This window comes from Manduca sexta, unplaced genomic scaffold (assembly GCF_014839805.1).
Source record: "Manduca sexta isolate Smith_Timp_Sample1 unplaced genomic scaffold, JHU_Msex_v1.0 HiC_scaffold_2308, whole genome shotgun sequence".
Taxonomy (NCBI): Eukaryota; Metazoa; Arthropoda; class Insecta; order Lepidoptera; family Sphingidae; genus Manduca; species Manduca sexta.
Window position 1 is genome coordinate 1 of NW_023593259.1, and position 15,496 is coordinate 15,496.

The 15,496-nt window shown below is 35.2% G+C and overlaps 1 protein-coding gene across 1 annotated transcript; it reads right to left on the minus strand.

Moving 5' to 3' along the window:
• Nucleotides 1-3,512: 3,512 nt before the first annotated feature.
• LOC119192064 (b(0,+)-type amino acid transporter 1-like) lies at nucleotides 3,513-8,643 on the minus strand. Its single transcript, XM_037445909.1, has 4 exons — nucleotides 8,406-8,643; nucleotides 6,722-6,824; nucleotides 4,429-4,544; nucleotides 3,513-3,850 (listed from the first exon to the last, which is right to left on the minus strand). Exons 1-4 carry the CDS (start codon nucleotides 8,611-8,613, stop codon nucleotides 3,648-3,650), a joined length of 630 nt encoding a protein of 209 aa, XP_037301806.1. The 5' UTR covers nucleotides 8,614-8,643; the 3' UTR covers nucleotides 3,513-3,647.
• Nucleotides 8,644-15,496: the final 6,853 nt, after the last annotated feature.

The following is a 15,496-nucleotide window of genomic DNA, read 5'->3' on the forward strand; positions in this document are numbered from 1 at the left end:
TACTTGGAAGAAAATAATAATTTTCTAAATTTCGTGCATTTTCCGTCATTTGGCACTCCCTCGTTTCGGATTGAACTATGTTAGAGAGGGATTGTACCTCTGAGGGACGTATTCATCCATCATAGTCAGGTATAAAATCATCACAATGATGATTTTTTTAAAAAAAGGCCGTACTTGGAAGAAAATAATCATTTTCTACGTATTTCGCGGATTTCCATCGTTTGTACTCCCTTGTTTCGGATTGTATTATATTACAGAGGGATAGTACCTCTGAGTGACATATTCTTCCATGATATTCAGCCATAAAATCATCATATTAATTATTCATTTGAAAATGGCCGTACTTGGAAAATAATCATAATACTACACGTATTTCATGGATTTCCATCGTTTGTACTCCCTTGTTTCGGATTGTATTATATTACAGAGGGATAGTACCTCTGAGTGACATATTCTTCCATGATATTCAGCAATAAAATCATCACATTAATTATTCATTTGAAAATGGCTGTAATTTAAAAAAAATAATCATTTTCTACGTATTTCGTGGATTTCTATCGTTTGTACTCCCTCGTTTCGGACTGTACTATATTACAGAGGGATTGTACCTCTGAGTGACATATTCTTCCATGATATTCAGCAATAAAATCATCATATTAATAATTCATTTGAAAATGGCTGTAATTTTAAAAAAATAATCATTTTCTACGTATTTCGCGGATTTCCATCGTTTGTACTCCTTTGTTTCGGATTGTACCATGTTAGAGAGGGATTGTACCTCTGAGGGGCGTCTTCCGTCTTCAATCGTCTTCTTTCAGCTATAAAATCATTAAAATGATGGTTGACTTGAAAATGCCGCGAGTTTATGTTACTACACAAGGCGGTGATTGACAAAACTCTCAGTACACCATATCTCTAGTCCCTATAAGGTACAAACAAAATAAAAACGGTACAATCCGGTACTGACCTAGTATAATTTTAAACTCACTTGCCAACTTCAAACAGGTCAAAAAACAATTTATATAGGTAATAAAGTTAATGAAAAGTATAGTAAACAAAGAAGCCAGCTCGGGCTGGCAGGAAAGAAGAAATAAAATGATGTATATATGTTATTTTAAATAAATAATAAGGGAGAAACGCGTCGTGATCCTCATCGGTGAGGACAATAAAAGCCCTAACCTAGCTAACCTACCAGCCTTTCACTAGCTACCTAAGCGATAACTACCCGAAGAAGAAAGGCAGAAAGAAACTCCGGGCTTTATTTTTGTCATCAATTGTCCATTGAATCTTTTATAATATTATTTTTAAATATATATTTTTTTTAATAAGTCTTTTGTATACAAAGTCTGATTAATTATATAAGCTTATATACGCTCATCACCGTAAAAGTGCGGAGAAAATCCACCTAAAAGTATTTAACAACAACTAAAAATTAACGAAAAAAAAAACAATAATACTAATCATTTATAAAATTTATGATACATTGTACATGCATACGCCTACATTTACAAACATAATTTTGTTGTTTTACATTTCATATTTTGACATAGATCATACATACATACATGCATAATATATATTATAGCATCACACCTTTATCCCTTTTAAGGGATAGACAGAAGTGTAACACCACAGCGCGATAGCTGTACTGTGATCGAAATATTATCAGTTGTGTTTTTGATTTAAGTTTGCTTGAATCTACTTCTTACATACATATGTATAGCATCACACCTTTTCCCTTTTCAGGGGTAGGCAAAGGTGTAACATTTCAGCGCGATAGTCGTATTGTAAGCGAAACATAACTACGCCATCGAGACAGTATATTTTATAGTACAAGTCCATCTAGCTTAACCAGCAATTTCAATTAGACACCGACTCCAAAATTCGTATCTAGTATATACCTGTTATGTGAAATTATTTTTTGGTTTTGAGTGGTTTTGAAGGCCGTTTATTTATTTTTATATTATTAAATTATTTTTATTTTCAAAACAGCTCGAGCAACATAATCCTTATTGTGGTAACTAATTAGCAACAAATTCCTACATTACGACTTATCAAATAAGTATAAGTTTCGTGAGTGTCCATGCTAGCTTGATATCAAGATAGCAGTGGTAGCTTTTTTTTCTAAACGGCTTGAGCAAAAAAATCGAAATAGTGGTAACTAATTAGCAACAAATTCCTACATTACGTCTGATCAAATAAGTATAAGTTTCGTTAGGGTCCATGCTAGCTTGATATCAAGATAGCAGTGGTAGCTTTTTTTCTAAACGGCTTGAGCAACAAAATCGAAATAGTGGTAACTAATTAGCAACAAATTCCTACATTACGTCTGATCAAATAAGTATAAGTTTCGTTATGGTCCATGCTAGCTTGATATCAAGATAGCAGTGACCGGTTTTTTTCTAAACGGCTTGAGCAACAAAATCGAAATAGTGGTAACTAATTAGCAACAAATTAGCAACAAATTCCTACATTACGTCTGATCAAATAAGTATAAGTTTCGTGAGGGTCCATGCTAGCTTGATATCAAGATAGCAGTGGCAGCTTTTTTTTCTAAACGGCTTGAGCAAAAAAATCGAAATAGTGGTAACTAATTAGCAACAAATTAGCAACAAATTCCTACATTACGTCTGATCAAATAAGTATAAGTTTCGTGAGGGTCCATGCTAGCTTGATATCAAGATAGCAGTGGTAGCTTTTTTTCTAAACGGCTTGAGCAAAAAATCGAAATAGTGGTAACTAATGAGCAACAAATTAGCAACAAATTCCTACATTACGTCTGATCATATAAGTATAAGTTTCGTTATGGTCCATGCTAGCTTGATATCATGATAGCAGTGACCGGTTTTTTCTAAACGGCTGGAGCAACAAAATCGAAATAGTGGTAACTAATTAGCAACAAATTAGCAACAAATTCCTACATTACGTCTGATCAAATAAGTATAAGTTTCGTGAGGGTCCATGCTAGCTTGATATCAAGATAGCAGTGGTAGCTTTTTTCTAAACGGCTTGAGCAAAAAAATCGAAATAGTGGTAACTAATGAGCAACAAATTAGCAACAAATTCCTACATTACGTCTGATCATATAAGTATAAGTTTCGTTATGGTCCATGCTAGCTTGATATCATGATAGCAGTGACCGGTTTTTTTTCTAAACGGCTGGAGCAACAAAATCGAAATAGTGGTAACTAATTAGCAACAAATTAGCAACAAATTCTAAAATATATTTGGTTTAATTCTGCTAAGTTACTACTGCTACCTTGACAGAGCTCAGAAATTTAGATACCAGTTCAAATATTAACAAACATTTTTTTTTTATTAATTTCGACGAAAATCAATTTAAATTCTGTAATTAACATTGTTTACTTATTGTTCAAGCAATTTGTGTAATTTTATTAATAACTATGGAAAAATCCGTTCTTACAATTTGAATTGTTCTTAGAAGCTGCATTAATTCGTAACTAGAGTAACAATATTAAAATAAAGACGTAATCGGGTCCCATAGAAGTCCATTTGATCCGATCATTAACAAAATAAAGAACCTGACATTTTTTCGTTGTCCGTTTCACGTGAAATACTCCAACTTCCATAATAAATTCTTCTGCATACAGCAGTTCATCTAAAAATTCTCTGTCTATAATTATGATTTATGGGCAGTGATAAATTAACGTCAAATGATCCACTAGTTTACCGACGTACTTTTGGAAAAACAAGGCTAAGTTACCTTGAGCCATCCAAACCATCCCCCCCATAACAATCACCACCAGCGATGATATCATGGTGAGAGAGAAGACGTTCTGCATCCTCGTCGTGAACTTGATGTCATAAGCGTTTATAAACGTCAGGAAACCTGAGGAATAAGTATCATTAAGTAGGAAGGTTCGATAGAGGTGTCTCATAGCACTGTAAATCGTTAAGCTTGTACGTTCAGCTTAATACGTGGAATAATGGAGGAAGCAGTTGAATAATTATGAGAACGCCCAATGTCTCACAGATAATCGGCGTGACTTAACCAAGGTTTATATTAGCTATTAAACTTGCAGAAGCTGGTATATGCAAGTTTTCTAGGCTTACATGTAAAAAATATTCATGTTGAGATAGGAAGTAAAGGTGGCAGATAAAAAAGGTTAGGCGCGTTACGAAATTATAGTTTATAGAAAAGTAATAAAACCAGTTATATTCTCTTAGTTTATTAACCTCCCCGCACTCATACGCTTACTATTTTTACTTTGTGATATTAATTTAGCACCACTAGTTAATAATTCTTTGAATTTACGTCTCATATGAGAACCCGTAATCATTTCACCCTCGGAGGGCGACGAACTATATATAAAATAGCGAAATCTCGCGCCCTCCAACATCATAACCATCGTGAAAAAAATCACTTATCATCACCGCTGAGAACCGAACATGTTACAGATAACTTACATATCGTGACGGCAGCTAGGAGTTTCCTGCACAGCGGATTTATGGTGCAACCATGGTATATCGGCTGAAGCACGTTGTTGGCAAATGTCAGAGCCATGATGGCGTTAGTGCTTGGTCTGGAAGATAAGTCAGAGTACAGTCAGAGTCCTTAAAAAGCAATTCTTGTTGAACATGTTTGATAGTCTATAGTTTTTGTGTGCAATATCACATAGATCTGTCGTGGTCTTTCTTATACCCCCTTTGTGGTCGCTGGAGGCTATCAGCGAGCGATAAAGGGTCGAGGGGAAATTAGGAGGGGTATTTTTTTTTACAAATAAACACACAAACTTTCGCATTAATAATATTAGTGGATATGTAAGTTTAAACTGAGAAAAAGGATAAGTCTCATATGACACAATAGATATATTTAAAACTAACCGCCCGCAGCTTCGCCCGCGTTTATTTCGGACTTCAAAAATGGAGCCGGTCGCGAACATTCGAGAATGTTCGTTTTACGAAGCTACTCGCTAGGTGATTCGCTAGCCTCTAGGTGCCAAGGAAGCCGCCTGCCTGTGCGTTCGCGACCTTATATATATACAGAAATAATCTTTATAGCATGATTCAGTATTCACGTATGATGGCTTATTACTAGCGTATCTCATGTATAACTTTGGTGTTTCTATATCGATTTCTATGATTATTTTTTATGGAATATTTAATAATGTTAACTTTTTTAATTAGGGATGACTGAGAGTGTTATAAACGTAAGAGTAGACAAATACAATGAGAAAGCTTCGAACTGCTAAGCTATCGGGAGTTACACGTGTTATTGTGAGTCAACCATAAAAGATAGACATGTGCTGTCGTGGGATATTTTTTACATAATTTTAAGGAGAACATTTCCGTCATACATGATTTCTGTGTAGCTTTAACCATCAAAGTTGCACACGCGACGGAAGTTTAAAAAATGGAGTAACTTCTCCCGTTTTCCCAACATTTCCCTTCACTGCTCTGCTCCTATTAATTGTAGCGTGATGAAAAGTATACTTTAACCAGCGCAGGAGTATGACAAATAATTGTACCAAGTTTCATTAAAATCCGTCGAGTAGTTTTTGTTTCTATAACGGTTATACAGACAGACAGACAGACAAAAATTTTACCAATTGCATTTTTGGCATCAGTATCGATCCCTAATCACCCCCTGATAGTTATTTTGGAAATATATTTCATGTACAGAATTGACCTCTCTACAGATTTATTATAAGTATAGATAAAGAATAGGGTATTTGATGGGTATTTGACTATGTTTCATTTTGTGATTATTATATTATGTAGCCAATTAGTGCAATAAATAAATCTTTGTGTGAAAACAGCATTAAAATTCGGTAAGAGATGGGTCAGTAATTCAAATTTCAAATATTGCTAAGTGCAGGAGTGGACGTGGAATGGGGATATCGCTCCAGCTCTTTGTTACGCACGCATCGTAATGCACCGCTGACGTCACATGCAAGTATTTCGTCTCTTTTCTATTTTTTTACACTTATCCCTACAACCAAATTTCAAAGGCTTATAACTTGTGGATTTTTCATCAGATTTCTTCCGTTTTAGAATTTATAAGACGTACATTATTTTATAAAAGTAATAAAAGAATTAATAAGTCAGATACCCTATTTTCATGACTGACGGCCTCGGTGGCGTAGGTGTATTATATACGCTGTACGACAAATACTCTGAGGTCCCGGGTTCGAATCCCGGGTCGAGCAAATTGATATTTCGGTTTTTTTGCTCACTATCATCTCGGAGTCTGGAATTGGTGCCCGGTATGGAGATAGGATCATCGCCTACTACATCACCCACCTCTGCTTACTCCTTCGGAAATAAATGCGTGATGTGTATTTTTTGATACATAATTTCGGAAGTCACTATCAAATAATTAAATCTCAAACTGTGCAGCAAGTGAATTAGCGCTGATAATTTATAATCTAAAGGCGTATGAGGCCGGTGGACCTGATGGCTTTGGGTTCGACTCTCACATTGGGCATTTCATTCTATGGGTTTGTATAACAGCCATGCATGGCCGATATTATGTGATGTACGAATTCTACGACGAGCACCATACATATAGTTCACTTAAATACTGGGCGTTCCATTACGTGTAGAATTTTTAAATTATAAACCAGTGCATCTAGCAATCTATACTTGAAATAAGAATAATGATTCTTCTTAATCCTAGTATCTATAGTATATATTTTTTATGCCTTGCATGTATACAATAAAGATTAATGAGTTTAAGAATAAAATAAATAAAACTAACATAAATATGAAAATAGCATCCCACAAGTACAGGAAGGCGGGCAGCGGTCCATACGCCTCGTCGATGTAGTGGTAGTCTCCTCCGCTCTGCGCCAGTGTTGTTCCTGAAAATGTGATGGAACACTCTATTAGAATGAAGCTTGTTTTGTTGCGAATGGATCAGGTATAACGATATGTGTAAATGTAAAATTCAAAATAATAGTGCTTCTGGTGATTCTAACCAACATATGTCTAGCTATGTAAAAAAAATAAAATAGTTACTAATTTATATTTATTATTTACTAGCTTTTGCTCGCGGCTTCGCCCGCGTGAAGGTGTTTTCCAGGATAAAATTCCACTGTTTGATAAAAGTCTTGCTACATATTTTCCCGGTACTTATAGGTTCAAACTAATTTTATCCCCAATCTATAATTTCAGTTCAATCAGTCGAAAATCTAAGAACATTTATACAAACTTTCATCCCCTATTTTATCCCCTTAAGGGTAGAATTTATCAAAATCCTTTCTTAGGGGATGCCTACGTCATAGTAGCTTTATGCATGTAAAGTCTTAGCCCGATCCGTCCAATGGTTTGGGCTGTTCCTTGATATATCACTGTCAGTCACCTTTGAGTTATATATTATATTAACAACTGAAGTTAGCTAAAATTGAGTTTCTCGAAGCCGACCACTATTTATGTACTATGTATTTTGAGACTATGCAATTTTGTCGCGTTCGCGATTCACTTTCACTTTTGTTGAGTTTCAGAACGCGATATTAGATCCTCCAACGCGCACGCGAATTTGAACTTTATGCAGCGGTAATAAATTACAAATTGACTCTCCATTTTATTTAGAAAACGTTTGTATGGGAAATAGAAAAATGCTGTTTTGAGGATTTTCCCGGCAATTATTCGAATTTTTCTCACCTTTTAAATCTTCCCTAGACCTCCACGAATAATTCAAGACCAAGATAAGATAAATCCGTTCAGCCGTTCTCGAGTTTTAGCGAGACTAACGAACAGCAATTCATTTTTATATATATAGATTTTCAGCTGCCAAGCAGCAGTGTGTCACTGTTGTATTTCGGTTTGAAGGACATTGTAGCCAGTGTAACTACTGGACATAATGACACTTAACATCTTATGTCTTAGGATGGTGAGTGCAGTGGAATACCAAACAATACTTTGTAATCCAAGGTGTTGGATGGTGTTTCTCCTGTTTACGGGCGGTCGCATTGCTTACCATCAGGCGAACGGTAAGCTCGTCTCGTCATTCACTGCAATTAAAAAAACACAAGGCACATAAGGTCAAGTTACGTTGACCACTTTTATTCCCAAAAAATTACTTCGTAATGTTGTAACAAAACAATGTCACAGAAACCAGTTGGCCTTCAGACCACCAAATATATCAACCTAGCCCGAATATGAAATCCGGGATGAAAATCTTATTGCCTTAGAAAAATAGCCATTATAATAGTTTTATTTTCACATGATACAGGAAGAAATAGTTTTGTACTTGACTGGAGACCGGTTGGTAAAAGTCCGTTGTATCATTATAACCAGTGTAACTTTTGGCCACTATGAAACTTTTTATCAAATTTGAATTGTATTCAAGCGCAGATGTTTTGCAAGTTCTAATAATGCCTCTATTTACAGGCAGTTTCAGCGCAAAGACAAACTCCACGCCACTTAATAATAATACTTACCCAACTCAGAATAAGATAAGGCGCCAAGAGTCGCTAGTCCTCCACAAATGGCCCAAACAGTGAGAGAGCCCCACACTGAGCCGGTCTTCTGCAGCACCTCCCGGGGCGAAATGAAGATGCCACTTCCAAATATAATACCTAGTATTAGGGTGACACCTTCAAGCAACCCTAATTGCTTGCGCATTCTGACTTTTTCTTCTGGCATCATTATCCCTGTATTTTTCCCTTATATACAGCCAAACGAAATAAATTGGAATGGACTTACTTATAAATTTATAGGCGTTTGCCAATGTAGATAATCGTATTAAATTGTATAGCAAACATTTTCGAAAGTACCTCTTTAAGATTGTAATTGATAACTAAGAAGTAAATAATCACAATGTGGAAAATAAAAATGTAATCATTTGATCTGTTTGATATTTCTATATGACGTATTATTCTTTCAAAGAGAATTATAATATATATGGAAAATTATAGTTAGGTTTTCGTTCCGAATCTTTGTTTATTCTGATATAATACTATACCGAGCTCAGAACAAGAACAAGCATAGAAGGAATCTAAATTACCCTCATATACTTATCCTATTTTTTCAAATAGGCCAAAACCGTTGAAAAGAACGAGACAAATATTATGTTGCTAAGGTCGGCTTGCGTACCCTTTAAAATAATCAAATGGTTACCTTTGGTCATCTTTATGATGCCGAATTAAAAAGCAAATAAAATGTCAAATGTTCCAACTTGCCAACCTCAAAACAATGTCACAAACGCGCCCACACAATTTAGTTACGTTATACTTCAGCGCGTGCTTTTCAAAAGTGGCTACATGTTTTGTAATATTTTTGTTGTTAATTGTAATAAATACACAGTGCTGTTTAAATAAAATATAGCCCTACGAACAAGCAATGGCCTACGTTATTGTGGGATGTAAATCTCATTCTTCTCGTAAAGAAAATGAAACTGAAATCATCAGCTTCCATCGGTGAGTAAACAAAAAACCCAATATATTTGCTTAAATCCTCTACATAAGTGCAAAAGTGTTATTAATTATACTTTATTATGCTGTAGTCATATTATAATCTGCTGTTGGCCATTCGATACAGTCATTATTAAGTATTTTTCATTTTACCAATTTACGTAGTCGAGTTCAATAGTGTTGTGCTGCATATTCTATTGATAACATAGATGTTAGTATATTGTAGTTTATTATTTTGCATAAATTCAATGTACGGTGGTGTAGTGGTAAAAGCCATTCGGGAACCATACCCGAAAGCTGGGGCGAGGAAACTATCTGATTTTCATAGTGTGTTTCATACAATGTGTTTCATTGCAGATTCCCCACAGATGATGCTATGAGGCAAAAGTGGATCATTGCCATAGCTCATCCCAATAGGAATTGTAAAAACAGGACCGTGTTTGTTCCAAACATTTCGAAAAAGACTTATTTTATAACCATTGATCATAAATGGCGCAGACTAAAACCTAATGCTGTCCCCTCATTACATCTACGTTCAGAGATGGTAATATTATAATATATTGCATACGTAATCATACATGAAATGAATGCGCACCTATTACATTTGTATGCTAGCAAATTAAATTTTTCTCTCAATCACTGTTAATATATTTTACGCCTTACAGAAGATAAAGTTGATATTTATTTATATTAATTAGGGTAGTGTGGTAGTTTGCTTGTCTCTGATTCCCATGTTATTTTGTTTCAGAATGTTATATCGACGACCTCTACTAGCTTCAATGCTGTACAGCCATCCAATTCAATCAGTATGTCAGCAGTGCAACAGGAAACTGATTTAATATATCGGGTATTTAAATTAGAAAAAGATAATAAAAGGCTTCAGAAAATTGCTAGACAACGATTGTTAAAGATAAATTCTTTACGATAAAAAACCAGACGTTTAAAGAAAAAAAATATTGATTTGCATACCCGCTTAATGGATTTTACTTAAAAATGAGAGAATAGAAGCAGAAAGTTTGCTGTTATTGGAATCTGTGATGGATAACCCGATAATAAAAAGATATTTGACAAAACAAATGGGTGACAATACGCGTGAATTCAGCTTAGAAATGAAAAAATTTGCGGTAACGTTGCATTACTTATCACCACGTGCCTATACTTTCTTGCGCAGCGAGTTAAAGGATATTTTACCTCATCCAAAAACTATTGGAAAATGGTATCAAACCATCGACTGCAATCCAGGATTTACAGTCGAAGCCGTTGATGCAATCAGGGAAAGAGTAAAATAAAAAAATGGGAAACCTTTATATTGTGCATTGTCACTAGATGAAATGGCTTTGCGAAAATTGGTTGAGTGGGATGGAACTAATTATTTTGGCTTTGTTAATATCGGCTGTGATCTTGATTCCCATGACATACCATTAGCGAAAGAAGCCTTAGTGTTTATTATAACAGCCATTAACGACACATGGAAAATCCCTGTTGGGTATTTTTTGATAAATTCTATTACCGCCCAACAGAAAGCAATTCTAGTACTGCAATGTGTATCATTATTGGCTGAAACTGGAGCTAATATTGTAACTCTTACTTTCGACGGCGCTGCTACCAACAAAGCTATGTCGAGTCATTTGGGATGTGATTTATTAAATTATTTTTTCATTCAAAATGATCACAAAATATATATGTGGCCTGATCCATGCCATAACATAAAGTTAATACGAAACACATTCGGTGACAAAAAAGTCCTCATAGATCATCAAGGCAATAAAATATCTTGGTTTTATATTATACTATTACATAAAATTCAAAACAACGAAGGACTACATTTAGGCACAAAAATAAAAAAAGACCATATCGAATATGTAAAACAAAAAATGAAGGTACGCTTAGCGACGCAATTTTTAAGTGCAAGTGTTGCAGATGCACTAGAATTTTGTAGGGACATTGGGATCCCTGAATTTTTGGGTTGTGATGGCACCATCCAGTTCATAAGAATATTTAATAATCTGTTTGACATAATGAACAGTAGAAACATGAGAGCCAAAGGACGGAAACGGGCGCTAGCCAAATTTAACGTGGAGGAAACAAAGAACTTTTTTGAAAACGTTGAAGTATACATTAAACATTTGAAATTCCTTGACGGTACATTAGTAATTGATTCAAATAGATCAACTGGTTTTCGTGGTTTTATTGTTTGCATGAAATCACTTTTTGCATTATATAACACATTGATTGCCCAGGAAAACAGCACACTGAATTACATATGTACTTACAAACTATGCCAAGATCACCTTGAATTATTTTTCGGATCTATTAGAGCAAAATGCGGCTTTAATAACAATCCATCAGCATGTATGTTTCGCGCGGCTTATAAAGATTATTAGTGCATGCCCAATTTAAAGATAGTGCTACTGGGAATGGTTTGCAATTAGAAAAAATTACAATTCTCAATGCTTCTGCAATAAATTCAACGACTGGAAACAGCAGACTCGTCGAAAGCCCTGATGATATAACGATGAATCTGGAGAATTTAGACGATCACGATTACATTTTTCCAACACTGACCGAGTATGCTCATCATGTTGTCGAGTATATAGCTGGTTTTGTTGTAAGGAAATTAAAAAAAACAATTACATTGCGAAACATGTATCCAGAGCATGTTAGAAAGTACAGCAAATAAAAATACCTTTTCCTTGGTTTCTCACAAAAATAGAGGAGGTTTAATTCAACCCTCTGATAGAGTGACTAAAGTGTGTTCAACGGCAGAAAAAATATTGCGGGAATACCAAACTCGCGTAGGTTCCAAATGCGTTGGACAACCGAAATATTTTCTAACGATGATTAATAAACTATCAGGAATGTTACTACCTACTTCAATTTTTAATAATTTAATTGATCATTCATTCGAAAATTATTTCCTAGATGATCACAGAACCTTGTTAATAAAATTGATCGGAAAAGAATTTTAAAAAATTCGTATTTATTACATAACAAAAAATATTTCTGCTCCTGCACAAAAAAATAGGACATTTTTAAATAAAACTGTAATTTTTAAGGAGCAGTAATAAAGTGTTTAAAATTTATTTGAAACTAGCTTTTGCCCGCGGCTCCGCCCGCGTTATAAAGTTTTTCGGGCTAAAGTTTTCCGTTATAAAAGTCACGCTATATATTTTCCCGGGAGCCTATGTTCTTCCCAGGGTCTCAAACTGTCTCCATACCAAATTTTATCCTAATACGTTGGGTAGTTTTTAAGTTTGCGGGGGACTTTGTTTTTATGATATATTTTTGTAGAACTTTTAAGAGGAACAATCCCGTCATACATTATTGTTGCATAACTTTAACCGTTTACGCAGCGCACGCAACAGAAGCTCTCAAAACGAATAAATTGTCCCCGTTTTTGCATCATGTTTCATTACTGCTCCGCTCCTATTGGTCATAGCGTGACGATATATAACCTATAGCACTCCAGGAGCAAAGGGCTATCCAACACAAAAATATATTTTCAGTTCGAACCGGTAGTTCCTGAGATTAGCGATTACTGCTCCGCTCCTATTGGGCATAGCGTGATGATATATATAGCCTATAGCATTCCAGGAACAAAGGGCTATCCAACACAAAAAGAATTATTCAGTTCAAACTCCTAGTTTCTGAGATTAGCCGTTACTGCTCTGCTCTTATTGGTCATAGCGTGATGATATATAGCCTATAGCACTCCACGAACAAAAGGCTATCCAACGCAAAAATAATTTTTCAGTTTGGACCGGTAGTTCCTGAGATTAGCCATTACTGCTCCGCTCCTATTGGGTATAGCGTGATGATATATAGCCTATAGCACTCCACGAACAAAGGGCTATCCAACGCAAAAAGAATTTTTCAGTTCGGACCGATAGTTCCTGAGATTAGGCATTACTGCTCCGCTTCTATTGGGTATAGCGTGATGATATATAGCCTATAGCACTCCACGAACATAGGGCTATCCAACGCAAAAAGAATTTTTCAGTTTGGACCAGTAGTTCCTGAGATTAGCGCGTTCAAACAAACAAACAAACAAACTCTTCAGCTTTATATAATAGTATAGATAAGTTATCAAACATATGTGACATGAATGATACCGCTGTTTTAATTTTACTGTCCCATTTTAATAGTTTCTGTCAAACCACACCTCTTGGGTATCTATTTTAATCCCTAAGAAAGTCAGAAAAGAACAGAAGGTGTACTGGCTTTCTCCTAGACGAAATTCCGGCCGATTTTTGTTTACTACTTACAGCGGTTTCCATTCCTTCCGAAATTTCTAACATTTTCTTAATTTAATAATTTAAATGCTAAACCATTTTTGTGTGAATGTCATTTCGGAAAGCATGGAAACTGCTCTAAATAGCAAATGAAAATTGGACAAAATTTAGTTCGAAGAAAGCCGGTAGTTCTGTAGTTTTTTGTAATGTAACAGCTTCTTAACGAGTGCTTTTACATACCCAGACCTCATTTAGTACTTGAATACCAAATTAGGGTTTTGATATCTTTTTTTTTTTAACTTTATCTAACATAGCAATTTGCAACGGTTTGTAGTTGACTGACCGAGTGTGTCAGTCAACTACAAACGCAAGTGTTTATTTAAGCAGGTCTGTGAATTTACCATAGCCGATAGACAAAGCATCTATCGATATCGATAAGATGTCAAAAGGGATCGCAACACAATTAAATCTCTTGCTGTCAAAGACAGAGTACACTCAAATGTCATAGTGTTACTTCTATGCTTGCCATTGTTCTGAGATACCGAGAGCTTGGCATTGACATTGGCAAAATCAAAGAGAATTATAATATATATGGAAAGGCAAAATCATCCTCTGCCAACGATGGAGCCATAATCTAAAAATTGAATTAAATTGAATTGACCTCTTACGCCGTCGTCGACATTATTGTAGTGTAATAACTATCAACAAAGTGAATAACTATCAAGTTAACATCCACATCAAACCAGGAACAGAACCTGTACACTTACCAGCGCGACCAATTAAATTAGGAAAGAAAAAAAAAAAACATTGAAAAAGAGATAGACCGTCTTCTTTCTGAAGGCATCATACACAAGATAGACCCTAACATAACACCCGTAGAGTGGGCTATACCCACTGTCAATATCGTAAATCAAACGGTGACATTCGATTTTTGACTTAGAGACTATAAAACCACTGTGAATTCCTTTTTAATTAAACGGTTTTATTTAGCTCACCCCGTTTGTTAAACATTTACACCCTGTACCACTCTTTGATCAACTACGACAGAATCTGGCACATGGACAATTGTTTTCAAAAATTGATCTCAAAGATGCCTATTTACAATACGCAATTGCACCAGAATCTAAACAATATCTAACAATATCGACACATAAGGATTACTTTCAATATAACAGAATGCCTTTTGGAATTTCTACTGCACCATCAATTTTCCAACATTATCTCGACCAACTTCTAACAGAGATACCTAGCGTGGCGGTGTATTTCGATGATATTGCAGTGGCAGGAAAGAACTTGGATGAACATTTATACACTTTAAATCAAATTTTCGAACGCTCACAGACAGCAGGACTTAAGGTAAATCTAAAAAAAAATGCTCCTTCCTGAAAGAAGAAATAGAATTCCTAGGACATACTATTGACAAGAACGGTATACGCCCCACAAATAAAAAAATCGAAGCTATTTCTAAAGCCTCCGAGCCTTGCACTCCGAAAGAATTGAGATCATTCCACATTTAATTTGTCAACTGGGACAAATGTAACAAACTCCTTAGTTAATTCAATAAACTTAGCAGTTTATTCATATAATTCTCTTTGAGTTTATTATTACGAAGAATTTGTAATGAATTGTCATTAGATACGTTGTCAAATAATTATCGGATTATTAAATTATTAGTATTATTTAATTATATTCCACGTAGGGTATTGTATTTAAGAATGGGGAATTGGATATTTCCAATTGGTGCAATGGCGAGGTTGCTATTAACCCTAGAAGCCCCCAGGGAAGAAAATGTGGCGCGTCGAAGCAGAAGGCAACGAATAAGAGAACATTTTGACTACAGTATTATCCCTGATAGTGAATTTTCAAGAAATTATCGTTTGACCAAGG

Excerpts from the sequence above, each read along its gene's own strand:
- LOC119192064 (XM_037445909.1), bottom strand. The coding sequence starts at position 8,613 with ATGATGCCAGAAGAAAAAGTCAGAATGCGCAAGCAATTAGGGTTGCTT. Across the intron at positions 6,825-8,405 it reads CTTATCTTATTCTGAGTTGG|GAACAACACTGGCGCAGAGC; the intron begins GTAAGTATTATT and ends TCACATTTTCAG. Across the intron at positions 3,851-4,428 it reads CCTAGCTGCCGTCACGATAT|GTTTCCTGACGTTTATAAAC; the intron begins GTAAGTTATCTG and ends CTTATTCCTCAG.